We start from the raw sequence: 23085 nt of genomic DNA, 5'->3' as shown, positions 1-23085 counted from the left end.
AAAAGCTGCCTGCTCATGGGGTTAACAATCAAAACCAGGGGCTGTGTGTATCACTGCTCAGAAGTACACACTGGTCCCTCCACCTGCTCATTTCTCTAATTTCCACTATGTCCACATGGCAAGCTCTCCCAGGCCCTTACTTCTGGAGTGGTCTCTAGGCACTGCCATGATGAAGTCAATGCTACCTTTTCAGACTGAAATCCCAAAAAACCTGTGCCTCGGATCCTAATGGATTCAAATGAGAAGAAAAGAAAGGTAGTAACATCCTGTCCTCAGCAAGGGTGCTGTGAGAGAACAGAAGAACCTCAAGGGCAGCAAACACCTCCTGCAGCTTGTCAATTCTCTTCTTTGAGTCCAAAGGAGACCCATAACATACATGGGAAAAATTTGTTCTGGGATAGGAACTGCAAAGTGAATGTTTACTTTATGTTTGAACAGCTGATTCATCCCAGCAAGAGGAGTTCCATTTTTGGACCCACTTCTCTAGGTACTAGCTACCCTGATGTGGCCACTGAGCTAAAACCAATCTTAGCAAGCAGTGTCCTATTTGAAAACAGCGGTTACTTCCAAAGAGAAATTACATGCAAAGCTACAGCAGAATGGGGTGACAGGAGCATTACAAAAGCTCTTTAGAAAAAAAGGACACTGTGTATTTGTTTTTTCTAAAATTTGAAACAAAAAAACCTCCAGAGTCTCCTTTGCAAGGAGCTCTGTAAAGCAGGATGTCCAACAAACACAAAGCCTTGAGCAGGCAGAGGGGCAGCACATGTCTAATGTCAGCTACAGTTTAAAACACAGAGACTGACCCAGAAAATGTTACTTCAGCCTTGTTTTTTCTTGAGTTACTGCTTCCCTGGGAGACTTAAGCCTAACAGGTGAAAAATACCAATCCCCTGAAAAGCAAGTATATTGAACTTCCCACAGATTTGCTTTTCTATACACTGCTTTCCGATTCTGTGTTTGATTTGCACAACAATCTGTGTCCATCACCTCCTGAAAGTGTATCCTCTCTCCCACCACACAGCTTTCCCTTCTGTTGTTTTTGCAGCTCTTGTTTCTCACCATCCCTCCATGCCAATCCTACCTTTTACTTCCCTTTTAGCCAGGCAATTCCTCTCCTCACTGGCTTCCTGTCTCCTATTAAATGCTCAGCTCGTGTTCCCTCCTCCCCCTCAGTCTCAGGGATGGGTCCCCACGCAGCGCTGCCTTTCTTTCTCTCTGCTCTTCCTTGCATGGTTCTCCTTGGCACAGCATTTCTACTTAAAATAATCTAAGCAGTTTTCCCACATAAGGGGGCCTTTGCTCCTCATGCTTCTGTGGATGCACATGCTGTGTACTACCACCTTCTCCTCCCAGCTGACAAACTACATCTTCTTCCCAGGCTTCTCTTTCCCTTTCTGTCTGCATTCCCAGCACTAGACAGCTATGCTGTTTCCTGATTTTTCTGTGCCCTTTTCAGTGTTCCTCTGCAACCCCACTTAAAGCAATTTCTTCCAGAAGTTCACCCTTAACATTTAATAATTATCTCAGCCACTCAGGTTTGTGTCTTCCTCCATTTTCTGAAGCTCCTTGACCATTTTTGCCTGAGATAGTGGAACATATGCACTGGGAAAAGAGAAAAAACATAGGGAATTTTTCAATGAAGGAAGCAAATGTGTGAGCTCTGAAAGATCTGAAGTCTTTAAACAATTTTATATACACTTTCTGCTCTCCCAAAATAAATACTTCAGAAGGACTAGGGTAGAACTTTAGTTTCTGAGACACCCTAACAGCAGAGACCCTCAGGGTACCCAGTAGGCAGAGCCACTCTGGGGTGCAGAGGCTGAGTGTGGAAAGGAAGGGACCAGTTAATCAGGATCCTGACAAGCCCCTGAAGATAAAAATCTATTGAAGGGTGAGGCTGAGATAGAAGTACAGTAGTTAAAACTCAGTTCTCAAACAAGAAACTGAAATGTATAATTACACAAGAGCACTGAATAGAGGTTTCTGTTAATCTGTGATCCGATAATCTTCTTTCATTGCCACTTAGCAACAGAATTCCAAACTGATGATGGAAAGCCGTGTTGACTTAAAATTCCTCTCTTTGCAGGGCAGAGATGAGAAAAGGTCCCTTTCTGCGCAGGCATAGCAGGTTTTCCAGGTACTGGTTATGTTGTGCCTTTTAGCACTAAAATGCAGACAACCTGAATTTCAAGTTGCCCAAAGTCCAGCTCAGTTAGGCAAACAAATTTTACTCACAGAAACACAGGATTAATCCAAACACACACATCCACAGACTTAATTAAAATCATACATCATAAGAAGGGGGAATGTGGAAAAAGGGACCAGTGGGCCAAAACTGCTGCACTGGAAATTACTCTTAACTGATGGGTCAGACACCAGTCATCATACTTTTTGGGGATCTGCAGTATCACAGAGATGCTCAGAGAGTAATGCAGGAGGGTGTTATCCTACTGCAATGATCCCTATCCAGATTCACTGGCCATCATTGTTTCATCTTCAAGAGACGCTCTACACCCAAACAGAGAGCCAGCCTACCTCAGCCCTCTCCTAGGTTCAGCTATTTTAATAAACATCACAAAAAGTGTTAGATTTAGGTGCCTCTCTTCTTTCTGTCTCCTTCTTACCTTTTATTTTTCTACTTCTTCTTACCTTTTTTTCTTTTCCTGTGCTTTTTGACTACAGAGTCGAGCAGTCAGATAAGATACCATCTTTCACAATGAGTCTGGGGGTAGAGAGGCAGCTAAAAGACGTCCTATAAGCTGCTTAACAGTCAGACTCAGCCGCATCTTGGAGTGGCTGGTGAGGCTGCATGCCCTGCTTGACATTCAGCAGATTCTTCCCCACAGTCCAGTTCAGATGCCTTTTCCTTTGCACGTGTCATGATCCTCAGAGACAAGACTCCAACAGCAACAGCTTCCTCTCACCTTGAGGAATTTGTTTCCCATACTGTGGAAAGAATGGGCTCCCATCCCAGTACTGCTGCCCATCAGCAGAGGAGAGAGAGGAGGTATTCCAGCCAAAGGGCGATAGACCCAAGGGTGCTGTTAAAATGAATGTTTGAATTAATATTTACATTTTAAAAAGATTAGCTTTGCTTTCCTGGGTTTATCTTCAGCCAAGGACATGGCCCTTTTTTTTTGTTTGGTTTTTACAGTAATGTTTTCTCTGAAACTGAAGAGCAAAGACCTGCTCATGCCAGACACGTGAACTCTGCTTAAGAGGGTGCCTTTGTACCACAACATGACTTTGCTCCAGATTGTTGGAGCTCTTTATTCCCAAGCCAAACCAACTATGGTGGCATCAGTCTGTCCAAGGGGGCTACTGAGCTCCATGACTGCCAGATGCCTTGCCATGGACTGCAGGACAGGGTCCCCTCAAGAAGGACTTGATGGAGAGGCGAAGAGGAATGGCAGGGTATGGCACTCTGCTACCTCTTCTACTGTTTTGGGTGGCTGGGTGAGAGGAACAAACAAGGAATTCTGCTTTCAAAAGAGCCCAGGGGATGATTTCTACAAGCAATTACACCTGTTTAAATACACCTGTGTTGGTAGGTGTCACTAGAGTACCTATGGACCTCTGCAGGAAATAAACCCACCATCCGTGAGTCAGCTGGATTTGTGCAGCATGCAGTTGTGCAAGCACTGCAGGCAGAGGGGGGAAAAAGTCTCCTAAGACATGTATAGCTCAGTGCTTTCATGCCCTGAGATTTTCCCAACTTCTGCATGCCAACACTGGGTGTAAAAAAAGACAAATTGCTCAACAGAAAGGAGTGTGACTAGCAATTACACACTTCTGCTATTTACAGCCTTCCTCACATAATAGTACAAAGAAGGAGCAAAATTAGTATGTGTTCCTCTTTTTATGTCACTTTTTGTACTTTGTGGAAGAGCTTCAATAGACTCATCAAGATGATACTAATAAAAGATCTACAATTCTGTCTATAGTCAAATATTCCCCAGATAATAGTCGTGGGCTGGAGTTATTTGCTGGTTTTTCCCACCTGAGGTTATGCTTCTTTCATCATTTTTCAAAGACTGAAGCACCTACTTCCTGATCATCATCTTTAAAGAAAAAAATAAAATTTGTTTTTTTCCTATCACCAGGACCCCAATAGCTAATAATGTCAAGCTCACTGAAAATCACCAGTACAAAGCAGTAGCCAACAGTGTATTGAAGTCTAATACTGGGGACAGAGGGAATCTTTTAAATTGTCTGAAGGAAAGCAGGGTAAAGAAAGTAATTCAGAGTGCATAACTCTTTCGTCCTCTGTTGAGGGAGAATGCTAGTTAGCATTGATCTGACATTTCAAAGCCTTTTGAGGCTGTCCAAGCAATTCTAAGGACTTGTCTATTTGACCACACTTGAGAGTTTGTTAAGGTAGAACATAAAGTGTGGCAACTGTTCTTCTAGGTGTGGACAAGCTGCTGGCCTCAGTGCCTTGTCTGGCCTACATGAAAGGGATTAAAATTCTTTTGAATCATGCTTAGAGGAGAAAATCACAGAGATGAAGAGGATTAAATGAATTTAGTTTACCAGTACATATTTCCCTAAGCTGGTTTCCAGTGGCTCCAATTTTATGGGCTGTAATGCACTTTCAGGAAGACATGGGATGCTGTGCACTGCATCATGTAGTAGCAAAGAGATCATAGTGCTGCCCTACAAACAGGGAGGGCACAACCTGGCCTCCTTAGGGCACCACTTGGCCTCATGCAGCCCCCAGATCAGCTTTGCATGAATATTGGGGTGATGAGGAGTAAGAGAGGTCCATGAGCTCTGGTCAGGGAACTGGTGTTAGAAGGCCAGTACAGCAATCACAGTTCATACTATAAGGACTGCAGATTTTCTTGGATTACTTCAGTCAAACTACACTGAATTCCTCAGAGATTTGAAGAACACAAACTCAACCTCTGGAGGAAAAAATGACCCGAAAGTTAAAACAAAACCTAGGTATGTTTTACGGGTACAATCTGTACTATAATCTGCATTATAGAATTTATAGATTTTAGAGTGAAGCAAGAAGAGTTTAGACTAAGTGCCTGAATATGAAAGACTTATGGGTTTCTACTGAAGCTAAGTCATTGATATATAGCATAGAGTGGACAAACATCAGGGCATTCTTTGGATGGCTCTGCTACGAGCTGGAATTGCTGCAAGCAAGAAAAATGATTCTTCATAAAAACTTGCTTGACCTCCACATCTTGTAACAGTGAGCAGTGGGAATAATTCCCCAATAGCTCCATGCTCATCCTGCACTGTGAATCACTTCACTTGCACAGTGTTTTTTTATAAAATATTTAAAATCACTATGTGAACTCCAGCTTTGTGACACAAACTGCTGCTAGTCAGGAAGTCAGACTTCCTATGTGTTTGACTTGAATACAGGCAATAATCATTTTTCTTAACTCTAGCAGAGACCTGACAGGCTGCTGTAAGCCAGCTACTGTTTCACCCCCTGGACACTACATACTGGAGAACACATAGAGGGTCTGTTGGATAAGGTGGTTGTTGTTCTGCTTGAGTTTGTCCTAAAGACACAATAGGCCTCTGCTTTGTTACTGTTATTGATAAAGCATGGCTGGATGCAGAAAAAGTCCTGAACAGTCCTGAGACTGAACAGTTTCTCAGCAATGGTGTGTGGTGGGCCAAAATACTATGCAGATCAAGAAAGAGAAGCCATATGTTCCCGAGGAAGAACATAGACAGAAACATCATCATCATGGCTAGGCTTCGTGAATGAAGATTTGGGGAGGCTCTATCCACATTTGTTACAGGCACGCTGGTGGCTTATGAGGCCAATACGTGACAGACATATTGGATTGCAAAAGGCACAGCAGAAAGACTCCTTAGATGGTGTATTCTGCAATACACGGTTCTTTCTGCGTTACCTTTTCTCCTCAAGAGTGATCCTGCGTGTGTTCTCGAAGGAGACAGCAGCGTTATAGATGGTGTGTCTCCAGGCCTCCCGATTGGAGGCCAGAGTAGACCAGTTATGGTGATCAATATGGCCAAGGCTGAGATGTTGTTTCAGGGAGTCCTTGTATCTTTTCTTCGGGGCTCCTCTCATGCGGCAGCCGGTGGCAGGTTCACCATAAAGCAGGATCTTAGGGAGGTGGTGGTCCTTCATCCTTGAGACGTGCCCTGCCCATCGCAGCTGTGTTCTCAATAGACAGAAACAGGGCTGGGATAAAATGCACACCTCAACTGCAAAAAGCAGATTTTGTAATAGCTATGATTTTAGATCTAGAACAGTGGCACAATGGTCATAGATACAGCTAAGTTGTAGGCTCAGCTGATATTTATTCTAATTTCATGCTACAGGAGGTGGTTTGAACCTAGTTCTGAGACAGTGAGGAAAGACATTGCTATTTTTATCTGGAGCAAGTGTTGCATTGAACTATTCATAAGCTTGCGCTCTATAAACCTGAGCATGTATCTGTTATGTGATTAGAATTCAGTCTCCCAGCTTGGCTCACAGTAAGTAAAGAGGGATATAACCACAGAGACTTAATCCTGGAAAAGTATACACACGTTGCCTTTGTTCATCCATTTAAAGCAGCGATCTGTGTTTGCAATTATGTATGGCAGATAGCAGTTCAGGCAGAAAGCACACTGGAGAGTTTGTGTATTTACATATATGAAAGCATACAGAAGCTAGATTTTTCCTTACAATATATTACTGAATGACTGCCAGTTAATCTTCTATTGACTCAGATATCCCACTGAATTTCAAAGCGTACAAATTGGTTTTGTCCCACATAGTACAAAACTAGCTCAATTTATAGGCAATATGGTGAGAAGCACTAGGAATCTCAAAGTCACTCATATTTTTATAGTATGCTTTCATCAAGTATTTCCTATCTTGGTCACAGAGCTAGCTTTCACATCTGCTACAAGTATTACTAGCAAGAGCTTTTGGCTCAGGGAAGCTAGTCTAAGAGCAGTGGCTGGTCTACAATAGCTATTAACTCTTTTGCTTATGCATCACACTGCTGGTTCCACGGCATAGAAGTGTTTAGCCCTTCTTCAAGGGCTTTATCCTTGATATGTTGTAGTATACTTCATTCTTGTTCTTAAAAGTTGAGGAAGAGTAAAATAAAAAAACCCCAAAAAATCCAGATGTTATTAATGTATTCATGTATTGCACATAAGGGTCATAATCTGCTCTGTTCCTGCCCTTTTGAAACACCTATCTTTTTTTATCCCTCAAAAAATACAAAGTTATTTCCTACCAGTTCAATTTTCATGCAGTACACATTTTTTTTTTGACAGACCAGTGACATTGGTAAATGCACTTGGAAGTTGATGCAAAAGTTCAGTGAAGTCTGTGGTAGATACAGGAACCCTGTTTATGAGATAAAATGATTAGTACAGCATTTCCTCAGAGCTTTTGGCAGGAAGCAGGCACCAGTCCAATTAATAAAAAGAAAGGCATAAATGTGTCACTGTAACTTGGAATCTTCCTGCTCAACAGCATGCCCAAGGGGTTTTATTCCAGGGCAGATGAAGATATTATTCCAAGATGGGCCAGATCGACAGGAGGGGATATATGGTCTGGTTAGCCCAGGATGCAACAGAATGCAAAGGCACTTACAGATACACCAGCAACAGTTCACATCAAAGCTGCATCCAATGAGTTCATGCAGTGATCTACCTATGTCTACACTGATCTCCACTAAAGAAAGACTTGAGCAATTCAGATAACATTATAGGATGATTAGCCATTAACCAATGGCTAATTTGGCCTTGTGCAAATTTGAAGAAGCTTTTGAAGAGCCTACCCAGACAGCCCTGCATGCTGGAAAAACAGGCATTTCCTCACACCTATTTGTATTCATGTACCAAAATGAAGTGCCTTAGACTCGGCATTTTACAACCTTAAACAGCAAGATGCAGAGCAAAGTACAGAGCTGCAATAGCTTAGCAAATATATGTAACCTAAGAAAAGATTATAATTTAACCCTGCAGGACCTTTTTTGGCCATTATAGCTAGAGGAAGATTTTAATTGTCATATCCGATCTAATTAATCCTTTGACATCTGCAGTCCACTAAGAACAAATTGACAGTTTACAGAAATTCACTTTAAAAATGTCTTACACTACCAAAAGAGTGTAGTCAAGACCCTATGAAAATAGTGATCTCTGTTAATGCTTTTTTGCCATCAGAAACATTTCCATCATGTTGTAGATTTATTGTGTACGTCTTACTGTAAAAAGGGCACAAAAATAAATTTATAATATGAACCACCTAATCATTTTACTAATGAATAGATTGACCTTTAAAAACATTGATCTCAAGGCAAGTTCCAGTATCTTTCAGCCACAGAAAATGTTACAGCATCAGGGCTGGCACAAGGCTATTCTTTTAGCTTTGTGTATAAACTGAATTTTTTTTTTTAGCAATCACTTGTCTAGACTGATAGACTAGTTTGTAGACATGAATACATATTAAGTTGAATAATGGAAGTTTGTTTTCAAGGGATCACAGGGACTATAGGGGTATCTAATGAAGTAGTAACATTCAGTGCCCAGTGACCTTGGAGTTTAAACACTTTAGAGCAAAAGCCTGCTGAGATTAGCAGGTGCCAGCTGGATTCATACACTACAAATGCCCTAAACCAACAATCATCTGTTTAGATGGGGTTTTTATATGGACTTTGGGCTATGTCCCATGATGCCCCCTGTACATAATCTTGAAATGATAAAAAAACCTGTGATTTTATACCTCAAGACGAACCCAACCCATCTATCTTCAAAATTGTTTCCTAACAGTATATAATTCCTCACTGGATTTGATTTAGGACACAAAACAAGGATGATATCCTTATTTTTCTGTTTAAAATAAGTAGTGTTTCCTTACTTTCCATTGAAATAGGCAGTTGTATGGCCAGTCTTCGCGAGCGAAGATTTGGGAAAGGTCATTAACCCTTCGAGCCTGCGCAGTGGATTTTTTTTGGTGAGACACAGCTTGCGCTGAACTGAGCCCACCCTTTAATCCTGAGGTTCATCTGTTGGGGTCGAGCAAGTTTGGACAGTGGCAGTGAGGGTCTCAGAACGTAGGTTTGTTTAGAGTGACCTTCTCTTAGATGGATGGCCTTACAGGGCTGACGAGCTCCATCTGCCCGGGGGGCTGGGAATCGAACCCGGGTCGCAGCGGTGAGAGTACTGCACCCTAACCACTAGTTAATCCTATGAATAAATTCTAAGAATGACCATTAAAACTCTAAATACAGACATATTGTTCATAGAAAATGAAAATGACAGCAGCAGGCTGACAAACATGTAAACACCACACATACCTGAAATACTACCATTTTTTATTGCTATTCTTTACAAATTGAAATTCACACTCAAACATGAACCTCCCTGGGCACATTTATTAATTACAAAAGCATTATCCCTGGCTTTGCAGAGACAGAAATATTATATAATTAGCAAATAGTGAAAACAACAGAACATTTCTCACTGGCTTCAAGCAGCTACTGTGTTGAGCACTCTACTGACGTGCCAGAGCTCTGCCGCAGCAACTCAGTTGGCAGACACCAGGAGTAAAACTCGAAGAATTCTTGACTTTAGTTCAGAAAATTCAGGCAAACTTCTTTGAGAGGTAAATTTCAGGTCTTTTCCTGTAAGCCCCTATGGAATGTTACTCCAGAGAAGTGAAAGACGGTGTCACATTTAGGTCTCTATATTATAGAAAGGATTTTTTCAGAGCCCAGGAATTCATTAATTCTTTGAACAGTACTAGGGAATTCTACCCAGATTACTGAATGGCTTACCATCAGTCCCTTTCATTCCAATGTCACAGGAGGAGCTTACAGGTTTTTATGGTCAAAGTCGGGTATTCCAGCCTGTCTGAGCATTTTGTCATGTAGAAGCAGTTGCTTTCTAAATAAAGTCAAATAGAAGGGAATGCAGCAGAGAATAAGGAGCTTATCTACGTAGAACAAGCCTAAGTGTGTGGAAGAGAGAGAAAAATACTGTAGCACAGTGGGAAAAATCCTTGACACAAACAAGAGTATTAGCAGGACATGTTTGCTCTTGACCTGAACACTATAATGCTTCCAAGCAGGGAACATGCTTTCATTAGAAATAGACATTAATCCTAATTCTTCAGAGATGAACTTCAACTGATTTGGAATTCAGATAAGCCTTAAAGCATTCACATATTTGAGGATTATCTAAATTTTTCCATAACTGGGGGTCTCATACTTCTTGGCTTCCATAAAGCTGAGGTTACTGTGCACACCAGGACTCTTTGCCATTCTCTTTTCCGGCCCCCAATCACCCTGTATGCTGGGTGAGCACCTCTTCTCCTAGATTTTGTATATACCCTCAAACCATGACACCTAGCCCCCGGAGAGCTTTACACTATCTCTGTATTAGCTTTTGAACCCTACTGCTCCTTCCTAAGTATCTCTTTCTGATGAGTTTTCAGTGACTCTGTCTACTTTTTTCATACGAAAGGACTTTTATGCTACTGCTCTGTGCTAAGGCTCTGTGTTGCACCACTTTCCTTGTGGCACATATCTTGCGAGTCTCTGGGATCTGTACTGCTTCCTGCTCTTCATGGCAGCTTCCCTGCCCCTTCTGAAGGCCTAGTTTCCCAGCCCCACTTACATCTCAATGTTCAGCCCCTTTTCATTTCACCTCATATTTTTTAGTCTGGGATAAGTTATTTAGTTTACAACTTCAGAACGCCAATGCACAGAAAAGGTTTAACAATGACAGACAACAGCCAATCAGTACTTGGTGGACACTCAGCAGTTACCCACCCCTTTCTCCTTTTCCCTCCCACAATCGTGTTTTGATTCTCCATCAAGGGAGAATCATCCTTCTCAGCCAGCTGTTCCAAATTCCTACCCCTCACATATATTTTATGGAAGACATTACCATATGGTGATACTACGTTGAGACTAACAATGGAAGGAGGAATATCTATCCAGCATTGCTTTCGCTAGTCCATAGTAATTTTAAATTAGGTTCACATGGGATTTTAATAGAATTCTTTATAAATTCTAGACTCTTAATGATCAGAGATATAAAAGATACTTTTTTTTCACCTTCTCACTGAGTCCACCTGTATCTTAGAACTTACAGAAATAATCTAGTTATGGACAAAATGTGTGAATGGAGATTCACAAATACACAAAGTATAATTTCCACTCATACTGGTGCCCCTGCTAATAGTCTAAGTATCCCTATCTAGGTTATGTATGGGATGGTGAGAGCTAAAAAAAAAACCCACCAGCAAATGAAGAATAAGGAAAAAATTCATGTTGGGGTGAGAATTTTTCATGTTCCTTATGCACTTAAAAAAAGAGCTGCCAAAAGGTCAATGTTATAAAAGAGGGAAGCAAAATAGATAATATGGACAGCTGAAATGTACTATCCCTGTAGACCTGATTTTTCAGAAACTGCTATTTTGCAGGAAAACCTAGGAGAAAATCATTATTTTTTAAAGTAATTCTCCCATAGGAAAGCAATTTCTCATGCAGACAAGTGCCAACATAATTAACTCCTTGGCATTATTTCCTTGCAGAACAGCTGATAGCAAAACACAGGATAGCCTACTTGCCCTAGAATAGAGATAATTTCTCTTCCAGACGTACAAAGCTGTATTGCTTCAGAAAAATATTTACAAACAATGAGAGCAAAATAGCGAAGTAAAGTGTTGGTGCACAGATCTAAGAGCAGTATTTAACTTTGTAAGATCTGAATACAACACACAAGCGTTAGATTGCAGCATGCTTTGTTACTGCTGGGCACCTTGCACTGACTTTTCCATGCAGGCAAAGTGTGTGTAGAATGGTACCTACGTATCAGCCTGCTTTGCTGTAAGGACAAAGGGCACTTTGATCCCAGTCCAGGAGATTACTGTACTAGACATTTTTTTTCAAAAATCAACTTTGCCAAAGAGAACAACTGCATAAAGCAGCCTGAAGGCATGAAAGCCCCTGGAGAATACTCTTTATGATTTCTCTTTAAAACCTTCATCATAATCTTATTCAAGTTAAGGAGCAAAACTGCTTTTTATTAGAATACTGTGAAATCAGTAAAAAATAAGTGTGCCAGCTCCTGAGTAGTGTAGCCTGAGGGTTGTTTAGGCCACTGGGAGAAGGAAATGCCAAACAGGGCTGTTTCTTTGTCTGAACTAACACAAGGTACAGAACGGACAATTTTTATGTGATGCACCTGAAGAAACCCAGCTATACCATGCCAACTCCCCCATCTGACTTCTCCCAGGGCTAAGTTTGCCCCTGAAAAAGCTCTGAGATGTACATTTCAGTGCATAACAATAACATTTCCAGCATAATAAGGGTTTGGCAACTAGAACGTTAGCCAGATGTTAACATAAGCTACCAGCCTATGCTAGCTGCCTTGGCTTCTTCTGGGGTACATGGTGCATGAGAGGACTCATTTCACTTCTCTGATACCTTTAGCATCCCAAGGGGACAGATCCCAGTGACTAAGAGGAGACCTCAATATCTACCTGAAGATGAGGAAAGATGAATCATTAGGAACTTCCACTGAGTGGCAGATTTTGTCAGATCCTATCTAAATTGGGTCTCAAAAAAGAAACATTGCTCCTTTCCAATAAGCAGGGGGACTGTTTGGGAATCTGTCCTCCATCAAGGACCATTAGCACTTCTTGAGCCAGACAATGAACAAGCTCCATCACACATATACCAAGTCTGCATCCATATGTGGGATCTGATCTTCAGAAAGCACTGAATACATTGAGAAGAAACAAGTGCAGGTGCAGAGAAGCCCTTGGGGCATTACTGTGCACAACCTGAGGGCAAGATAAGGAAGATGTCCTAGAACTGGATGGATTTTGGGGCAAACAAAGGTCATTTGTGTTATTTTGTGGAGGGCTTTCTACAAGTCTAATCTCCCCAGGCAAGGGTCATGTTTGTATCCCGTTACTTATTTTCTTTGCTCTAGTGATCCTGCAGTCCTTCCATTGACTTCAATGGCAGTGCTATTCATGGACTGACTCTAGGACTGGGCTATTTACTAAGCAAATAATCAGAATCAGCAGTTTTGGAGTCATATGGGCACCCAATAAGCAGCCTGTTTTGTTGTCGGATTGGCTATAAAATCCCAAATCCCCTCAGCTCCTAGCTGCTGGCACCAAGGCTCACTAAAGCAAACAGAATGGCCTTTCAGTCTGTGCTCTTTGTTTTCTTAGCTGGACTGGTATTTTTCTCTGAAGCTGCACCACTGGTGAGTCTCTTTGTATTCCAACTCAGTCATTACAGGAATGATAATCTAGATTTTCTAGATGACTAGCATCCTCATCATCATCCATGAAATTCTGTAACCACTAGGCTTTGCTGGAATATTATTTTGTTTTTTAAGTAGCATCTTCAGAATTCTTAAAATTTCCTCTTTTTGCCATTTACTCATTTATTTAAGATATTATAGAAGGGTCAGGGATCTAGGAGATGTGACCTTTTTTTTTCTGTTTTTATCTGTTCATGACTCACATCCCATATTTTCAATAAAGAGATAGCTTTGCTTTCTTTGCCAAAGAAGTGCTCTAAAGCACTAAAAATTATTTTTGAAGTATGACTAAGGATTCGTTATAGTATAATGAAGATTAAGAAAGGGATGTTCTTTCAACCTTAGGATGTCATAAGTATTTCTTCATTGGTTTCTCTGGCTAACATACTCTGTCTGCACTTATGAGAATTTACTATTTTCTTATTTGCGATCTTGTTATAAAGGCATACTTTATAACATTTTCCTAATGCCATATGCAACTCTAAATATTTATCAAGCAATCTACATGTGTGTGTGTAATAAAGTAATCAGTATAAAGCTCTAAGATACTCTGCTTAAGAAATAGATGTTTGTGAACTAGCTTTGAACGGCATTTGTCAAAGAACTACTTTTAAGTAAACAGTTATTCTGCAATTAGAACCCATCTTTTCTTTGAAAGAAGGTTTTTGCAGGCTGGTGAACAGTTCCTATACAACTTCTCCTCCTTTCCCCAAGGTCTCCCATGGCTCTGTTGATTCCAAATGCCCTCTTATGGTGAAAGTGCTGGATGCAGTCAGAGGAAGTCCTGCATCCAATGTAGCTGTTAAAGTTTTCAAACAGGCTGAAGATGGAAGCTGGCAGGACTTTGCTACTGGGTAAGTTGTGTGGTCTTATGGACTTTCCAAGAGTCTTTGGGCAAACAATTGAGAAAAAAAGGGAATGGAGCTCTGACCAAAAAAGCTTTATGTTTTCTAACACATATGCCACACCATCACTGTTAACAGCACACAAATTCTGGTCTAAAATCCATCAGATTCAAGTGGAACAGCTTAATACCTACAAAGCACACTTAAAACACCACTGAGGATCAGGCAATGATGCTGATACCTTCAGTCTGTGAGAAATGTATGGGTAAAGAATACAGTTCACTAAAATTCAAATAGAGGAGGTATTCAGACATTTAACTTTTGTTGCAACAACTCGTTAAATCAAACTTTTGAATAAGTCAAGAGAAATCTCTAGCAACAGCAGAATATTCAAGCACTGAATGACAAGCACAAGCATGGACAGGAGTCACCAGAACATTCAACTGTCTTTTTTAGGATTTTTTTATAGCATGATTTACATAAAAGCTACAGAAAAAAAAAGAAAAGACCTAGAGAAGACTATAAGGAGAGAGACACCTTTCTCCTCAGCTGAATTGTTCCTTTTCATAAAATTCAAAACAAAAAATATTTTTCCCCATTGAAAAGTAAGAAGAAAGATTACAATATTGAAGGAGAAACAAACATCTCCACCCCCAAATGCTGAGTGTTAATCTAGGAACAAATAACTCTAAAAAAAGATTTTTATACTTTAAAAAATAGAGAAACTCCATGAAAAAATAACACATTGTTTTCAAGGAAATCAGAGAAAAGGATAATGTCCTATCCCTAGTGAGTATTTCTGTCATTATTGGAAAACCAAATTATTTCAAATGTTTCATCAAGTGCTCTTTAGCATCTCATACAAAATACAATTTACAGAAAATTAAGATAGGTGTAACGTTATTGTTAAATGCCCCCTCTTTTAGGGCATAACAGTGTTATTTGTTCAGTTTGCAATGCTGCTCACAGCAAGCCTAAGGAGACAAATCTCACAGTTCACAGTTAACTTCTGTTGACACTTTCTGTTAGTACACCCAAGAAAATCAAATCACTTCTTCTTAAACATAAATTGAGAAGATTAACCCTAGGCTTAGGTGAGAACCATTTTGCTTGGGGATGGCAGTAAAGGAACATGAAATCATAATTTTTATTGCAGATAAAGATTTTGACCTTTCCCTTGACTTGCACCTTAACAAAGGCTGTTTTCAGTGATACCATTGACACTAGTTGACGACACTTCTTTGAACTGGGTTTTCATATGAGATTGCAATTTTATTCTTTTGGGGAAGCCAGATTTTCCCTGTGTTAGACCAAGAGAAAATATGAATGCAGTCCAAAAACACCACCTGTAAATAGTCCCATCAGGTGAACAATATTTTGAAGTTACAGTACCTAGCAGATATATATGGAAAAGTTACATTTTGTACAAATGTTTATAAAAGGTTTTCCTTACCTTTTTGTTTGCTTACTTTTACTTTGCTAACACACTTTATGGAATTAAGCAAATGCAACTAGCAACTGTTGAATTTGCAGTATTTAAGGGGCAGGGGAGAGCTAGCATAGCAATAGCTACCTTTATTAAGAGGCTTATTTCAAAATGACTCTAGCTAAAAATACTCAAGAAGAGATACCAGCTAAAAATATGCAGGAAGAGATAACTTGAGCTGGGACACATACTGAGGAAGACTTCAGGGCACAGGGACCTGGGAAGCATGTGATTTGTATTCTATATGAGCTGCTCCCATGACTAGCTTTGACCTTTTCACTCCTCACAAGTTTTGGGAAATCTAGGTCTTATCATGTAGTTCAAGACTTGCAGTCACCAAACATAGCTTTTATGCAACGGAGGTTGTAAATAATGAAAAAGAAAAGACTGCAGCATATTTGAAGTGGTTCCCCAACCCTCTTTTTTTTTTTTAACTCCACAATAATAGTTCGTGTTCCTTAGATATTTCTTCAAAAGTCTGCATCTCACAGCATAGTTTATCTCAGTGCAGTATGTGTCCTAGGAGTTCGTAAACATCATTGTACAGACAGCGTAGATTTAACCTGTACACAATATACAACTAAGGTCTAGACAGTGAAAAAGAGGATCAGGGTTGCAGTCTAGGCTGGTGCTGTAGTAACTTAACTGGAAAAGCACAGCTTTTTTAACTTAACTGTCCATCTTACAGCAGATGCTGGCAGTCCACATCCCATTAGAAATAAGCAACCATACTATATTTATTCCCCCACTCAGAGTGTTCAGAGACAAGCGCTGTTCAGAAGGAATCACTTGCAGCATTTTGCTACCAGCACTGAATGCAGAGCATCCTCTGCCTTGTGCTAATCCCCTCCTGGCTCTGAATCACACACTGTCCTGTTGGCAGTCAATGCATCAGTAATTCTGAAGGGTTTCCTTGTGAGACCACTTGCATTGAATGGCTACCACTTAATAACAGAAATAAAGAAAGTGCCATTAACTTCTGGTAGTGGGCATGTGTTTTGAAGTGAACTCTTGTTTCCAGTTTCCCAGCTGTTCTGGATGGGGAGCATCTGCAGCTCTAGGTCAGCACCCATTAGGGAAAGCACCATTCAAGCTGCATCCACACGTTTTTCAAACTAAAATTTATTTGTTTTTCTGGACAAAGATTTTGAGGCTGGCACCATTTTCCCTTTTAACTGGTTTTTGTCTGGACTACCCAACTTGCAAGCAGACGTACGTGGATTGGTCACTTTTTCTCTGAACACTTCTGCAGTACCTCAGCAATTCTGTTTCACAGTTTCAAGGACACTTGCCAATGAATTCTTCCTCTTTCTATTAAAGCAATATAGATTAAACCAGGAATTACTAATTAAACCAAAGGAAAACAGAAGTGTACACTTCACAAATTGCCTGTGAGACATTTCAAATAGGGCTTGGATTCTCTGCTGGTTTGGTCTGCCCTGAGTACAGTTGATTACACTTGGACCAGTGAGACTTTTGTCAGTCTTGACATATAAGAAAATATGAAAATTATCATGGGGTTTTTTCAATCCTGCTCCCTCTTAATTTAAGCAAAAGGTCTGGCATTCAGTCTTTTTCATTCACCATCATTAACCAAAAATAACAAATAAGATGAAAGAGGAGGCAGTGACTGGGAAAGAAAAGCTCCAATAACGCCCCTGATTCTGTCTTGGATAAACGGTGCTTTCTTCACATCCTCTCTTTCTCCTCAAGCTTTTTTGTTTGCTGTCTAGACAGTTACTCCTTGCCATCAGACAAGAAAGTTCTACTAGTTCTTCCAGTCGAGACTTTCTTCATTTTTCCTTCAAATACATCATGTGGTTATGAAATGCTATAAATATCAAATAAATATTTCCAGCAGAAAAAAAGACCCCAACAAAAACAAACAAACAAACAAAGGTTAAAAAAAATGGAAAAATGGAAAAGAGATAAACAGTGTTCACAAGCTAAGTATGCAAATATTTAAATAGCTGTCATACAAAGCTTGAAAATCTTCCTTTTAAAACAAATAGCGTACAATGCCAGCTATACTTCCCTCTTACTTCTGGACTTCCTTCCCCCCCAGTTTTTTGTTATGAGTACATAATCTCTGAGCTGGGAATTCCTCATTTATATGGTACCCAGTGGAAAAGGCCCTTGCTCTTCAACCAAGGCATTACAATTCAAATTAATAAAATCTTGTGATGTTAAATTGCTTTTTCAAGACACTACCACTCAGGGTCACATAAAATCACATCAGTGTATAAGCATACGACCTATAGCTTCAGTGCTAATAACTAGAGAACAAAATAACTTTCCACTAAAGTTTCTCTTTTCTCCTTAATTATATTTTGAGATTTGGCATCCTGCCTCTCATCATGACAATCTTCTTCCTAAGACTCTAACATTTTGTTTCAGAGGGCACTTGGTACATGTTACTAAAAGAGGGACCTTAAACCAGGCAGTTTTGATTTGTGATGCAGATGGATGAGTTGGTAGCAATGGCAGACTCTGCAATATGGAAACATACACTACATAGAAGGAGGGAATTATTTCAGATTATTGGAAACTGATCAATGCAGAATTTGACACATCTGCTATTTAATATTCCACATTGACTGTTTCTGAATAGCATCTAAATAAAGGTATAAAATATTTATGCAGATAATTTATAATTACAGGAAAACTACTGAGTATGGGGAAATCCATGAGCTCACAACAGAAGAACAGTTTGTAGAAGGAATATACATGATTAAGTTTGACACCAGCTCTTACTGGAAGGGGCTTGGGCTTTCTCCGTTCCATGAATACGCTGATGTAAGTAGTTGCAAATATACTTAATAACCTGTATACACTGACTGTGTAGCGGAATCAGCTGGAAAGAACAAATACAGTCCTCTAATACCAAAGGAGCAGCATCATTCAGTGAAATGGTTTGCTGCCACACAACTTTGGACAAATAAAGGCAGTAAAAACTCAGCCAAAGGAAGTAGCCAACTTCCCTCCAAATACTGATACAGCTTTTCCAAAGTGGAGCTGTGCCCATTCACCCGGTCATAGCAGTAGGGATCTTTGTTCAAAAAGAGCTACATTATTCAAAAGCAGACAGGATTTATCAAAGCAAACAAGAAAATAAAAAAGGTACAGACCTGTAATTATGGGGGAAAAAACCAATTCTTTCTGGTGTGTCATTTTCTTAATGATGTTCAGTACTAAAATATGCAATTAAAAAAAAAAAAGAAGGCATACAAATATAAAGAAATAAGCATAATTGGAAAGGAAAAGTTAGTTATTTAATCATACTCATATTTCATAAGCAGGCCAGCAATATAATCATGTCCTGTCCCTCCTTTTGCTTTCAGACCTACACTGATTTATTTTGTGCTCTATTCTACTACATTTACATAGCACTTCCAAAAATCTGTTTAAATTCTTGTGGCTTAATCTGTCATTAAACTTGAGTTTCCCCAATTTAAGTAGTCTGGAATAGCTACTGGTCGTGTTGTAGAACATTTTAAACCACAAATTTATGAAGCTCTGAGGAAAATTAAAACAAAGGACTGAGGCCCAGGTCCATAAAAGTCTGAGGTGTAGTTTGGGTGATTTAGGTCAAATAAACAAACCTCAAAAATATTCCCTAACCATTTGGGTGTCTGAAAGTTGTAACTGCTTTGCCTCATAAGGTGCTTAAAAGTGCCTGGTTGAGACTGTTCCAGCCAGACTGTTGAATAAGATTTTCCTTAACATAATACCCTACAGGTCAGCAAACTAGCTTGGGAAGCGTGTAGAGTTCAGTAACTCTGTGTCTGTGTACAAGGTAACTGAAGCCTACAGTCTCCACATCCCAGGAGTTTAGTCCTTTGTCAGGACTGGGACGTAGGAGAGAACTCACTAGTCCTCTTGTAGAAAGTACATCATGGTCTAGAAAATAGATCAAATAATAGGCTAATGAGAGCCAAAGAAAGGTTGAGCTTGACCCAGGTGATGACATTTTCCTGGCAACTGGGTGTCCCAAGCTCCAAGGGACTGATTTGGAGAGCAGCAAATTAGAATTGCCTTAGGGTAAGGGTTTTCTCTTTGTTCTGGCAAGTCCAGTCATTCAGTTCTCAATGCAAGAACTAAGCCATCACCAGTAGTGCTAAAAACAGGAGGGGGCACTGAAGTACAGAAAGCAGCTTTGGGCTCCAACTTGTACCTTGCTTGGCCACCTCACACAGAGGTTCTATTTAAATTCACCAGGTGGAATTTCACCCCAGTCTTTCTTATTGGTCACTTGAGATACCTCCCCCTCGTTCTCCCTCTCCACATCCACAAAGTAGTTGCCTGGCTCAGCTGTAGGTATCTCCACCTAGCTTCACTGCAGCCAAGGCTCTGTGGACCTCGGTTCAAATCTCACAAATTCCTCAGTCCTCAGCAAGCATCACAAAGTAACGGGGAGCATTACCCTTCAGAAAGGTAAAATCACTGAACAGAACTGGCAAAGTACTCTGCAGATGAAATGGCATGTGCTTCTTTGTTCTTAATATGGTAGTTTTGAACATCTGTAGTTCACCCTGATCACAAGTTTTCTCTTTTCCAGGTGGTCTTCACTGCTAATGATTCCGGTCACCGCCACTATACCATTGCCGCTCTCCTCAGTCCTTTCTCCTATTCAACCACTGCTGTTGTCACTGATCCCCAGGAATAAACATGTATTGTCCTTACACAAAAACTCTCCTCCACTAGAACTATCATAGGCTTTTAGGAGGAAGGGCTTTCCTACTGCTAATGCATAATGTTTTGCTACATTAGATTGTATTTTTTTTCATTTTGTAACCTGGCAAACTTCAGACAAGTCAATAAAATATTACTTCTTTAAAACAGTTTTGACTCTATTGGTGCAGTTTTATTGTGTTCTAAGGTATCATAATTATTTTTTTACTTGCATTGAAATGCAAAGAACATCTCAAAAATACATGCCAGATGGCACTTGATTTAATTCTGTTACCTTCACCACCTTAAAAAAGTCTCATCAAATACACTGGCTCAAAATAAGAAACTTACGGAGTTGTGCTACCTTAAAAAATTTACCAAATATATGTCATCAAAATAAGAAAGTCATTCATGCTACTCCTAGTTTACACACGGAAGATATGGTCCCATTCTTAACTGGGTCACTGGATAAAAAGGGGAAATTCTGAATTCTGAGCAGCAGAACAACAATGAAGAAGCTGTTCAAATATGTATGTCCAGAGAACTGAAAGAGTTAAAATCTGTGTACCTTTATTTAAAACTTCGCGTAAACCTCAACACTCTCATGTTTCAAGAGGAAAGTTTGCTGCTCAGTCAATCTAGGAAGTTCTGAAGTAATTTCAATTAGCACTGTTTCTAACAGCTTTGATATTAAAGTGATTATTTGATATAACACAGTGGGCTACCCTACTCTGGTGCATTCCAATTAAATCTCTAACAAGCCAAATCTCTAGCCATCATTAAAAAGAAGTCCTAAAATAGAAGCATCATTTTAATATTCTCTTCATATTTTCAGAAATAGGAAAAAGCTATAGAGTGACTGTAATTCAAATAACGTTGCTGATAAACTGACCAAAGACTTTGAGAGCTTTAGCAGTGATTTCGTGGCCTATTGTATTTAAAATATCCTGAAGCAGAGGAATTGGGTTTTAAATGTATTACACAAATTACAGAGAAAGATAATGAAATCACGATCACCACTCATTAGCCACTGACCTTGGAGTTTACCCCTACATCCAGAGCTTGCTGGGATGTTGGCATACCAAGTGAATTCGCAAGTTACAAAAGCTTACCTTTAACATTTCACTATTTGGTTGCTTTTTCCCCGGATTTCTGGACAGTACCATAATTACATAACACTTGTAAACAGTACAAATAGTTTCAAAACAGCACCCATCTTGAAGCATGGACATCTCACGGGATCCTGATGTTCCTGGAGCTTGAAAACCAGTAGGCTGGATTTGCAGTGGGCTATGTCAAGCCCTCAAAATAGGACCCAAATATGCTCATATAGGTGTAGTCATCAAAAAACAAAACAAAATAAAACAAATACTGTGTGTAGTCATCCACCTGATGACAGGATAAACCTAGTAAGAGTGTATGTATACGTATATGTGTCTAACCAAAGATCAAAGAAAGACAAAGTTTAATTTCAAGAAGTAACATTTCCCTAAAATGAAGCACATACTTCTGAGAGGAACTGACTTGCAGTTGTACAGGGAAAGTCCTGAACTTTTAGTGACCTAAGGGACAAATAAAGTGATAGGACTTAAAACAGTTTAACTGTGCTTCAGAAATGGTTGTGTAGGTATCTAGTTATAATGCTGGAAACCAAAATATTTTTCCTCCATGGGGGATGCATAAGATAACTAGATAGCCCAGACACTACCCACTTACCTTTTATTAGAGGTGGGAAGAAGGCCATCACAGAAAGAAATCTCTTAATAGGCAAATATGGGAGACTCAGTTAAGCCAAACCATAAACACAGATAATTTCTCACTGAAACAGAGGGTAATAGTGAATGGGGTAACATCAGGCTGGTAACCCATCACTAGTGGGGTTCTGCAGGGCTCCATCTCAGCCCCTGTCCTCTTCAGCCTCTCCATAAATTACTTGGACACAGGATTGGAAGGCATACTAAGCAAGTTTGCAGATGACACAAAACTGGGAGGAGCTGTTGCCTCTCTCGAAGGCAGGGAGGCCCTGCAGAGAGACCTTGACAATTTAGAGGACTGGGCAATCAGCAACCATATGAAGTTCAACAAGGGAAAGTGTTGGATTTTGCACCTGGGATGGGGCAACCCCACATGTACATACAGACTGGGGAATGAGAGGCTGGAAAGCAGTGCCACGGAAAGCGACCTGGGGGTCCTGGTCAATGGCAAGTTGAATATGAGTCAGCAGTGCCCTGGCAGCCAGGAGGGCCAACCCTGTCCTGGGGGCTATCAGGTAAAGCATCGCCAGCCAGCTGAGGGAGGGGATTGTCCCGCTTTGCTCTGCACTGGTGCGGCCTCACCTTGAATATTGTGTGCAGTTTTGGGCACCACAAGATAAGAAAGATATTAAGCTATAACAGAGTGTTCAAAGGAGGGCAACAAAGATGGTGAAGGGCCTTGAGAGGAAGCCATATGAGGAGCAGCTGAGGTCACTTGGTCTGTTCAGCCTGGAGAAGAGGAGACTGAGGGGAGACCTCATCGTACTCTATGACTTCCTCATGAGGGGAAGAGAAGGGAACGGCACTGATCTCTTCTCTGTGGTGACCAGTGACAGGACCCAAGGGAATGGCCTGAAGCTGTGTCAGGGGAGGTTTAGGTTGGATATTAGAAGAAGGTTCTTCACCGAGAGGGTGGTTGGGTATTGGAACAGGCTCCCCAGGGAAGTGGTCACAGCACCAAGCCTACTAGAGTTCCAGAACTGTCTGGATGATACTCTCAGGCACACGGTGTGACTTTTGGGGATGGTCTTGTGCAGGT

The 23085-nt window shown here is 40.4% G+C and overlaps 1 protein-coding gene and 1 long non-coding RNA gene across 2 annotated transcripts; one reads left to right on the top strand and one right to left on the bottom strand.

Moving 5' to 3' along the window:
• Positions 1–13056: 13056 nt before the first annotated feature.
• LOC108505322 (transthyretin) lies at positions 13057–20462 on the top strand. The gene is made up of 4 exons (XM_017831207.1): positions 13057–13230; positions 14005–14144; positions 18282–18417; positions 20180–20462. The coding sequence occupies exons 1-4, from the start codon at positions 13162–13164 to the stop codon at positions 20285–20287; spliced, it is 453 nt and encodes a 150-aa protein (XP_017686696.1). The 5' UTR covers positions 13057–13161; the 3' UTR covers positions 20288–20462.
• LOC108505334 lies at positions 16594–22230 on the bottom strand. The gene is made up of 3 exons (XR_001877456.1): positions 22009–22230; positions 18750–18812; positions 16594–16932 (listed from the first exon to the last, which is right to left on the bottom strand). It is a non-coding gene; the product is annotated as an uncharacterized LOC108505334 (long non-coding RNA).
• Between the last annotated feature and the right edge of the window lie 855 nt (positions 22231–23085).

Source organism: Lepidothrix coronata, unplaced genomic scaffold (assembly GCF_001604755.1).
Source record: "Lepidothrix coronata isolate B3197 unplaced genomic scaffold, Lepidothrix_coronata-1.0 Scaffold6, whole genome shotgun sequence".
Taxonomy (NCBI): Eukaryota; Metazoa; Chordata; class Aves; order Passeriformes; family Pipridae; genus Lepidothrix; species Lepidothrix coronata.
The sequence above is the reverse complement of the archived record's forward strand: the minus strand, read 5'-3'. Positions and strand labels throughout refer to the sequence as shown.

Coding starts and splice junctions, on each gene's coding strand:
- LOC108505322 (XM_017831207.1), top strand. CDS start 13,162: ATGGCCTTTCAGTCTGTGCTCTTTGTTTTCTTAGCTGGACTGGTATTT. Junction 13,231..14,004: donor TCTCTGAAGCTGCACCACTG/GTGAGTCTCTTT, acceptor CCTTTCCCCAAG/GTCTCCCATGGCTCTGTTGA. Junction 14,145..18,281: donor TGGCAGGACTTTGCTACTGG/GTAAGTTGTGTG, acceptor TTATAATTACAG/GAAAACTACTGAGTATGGGG.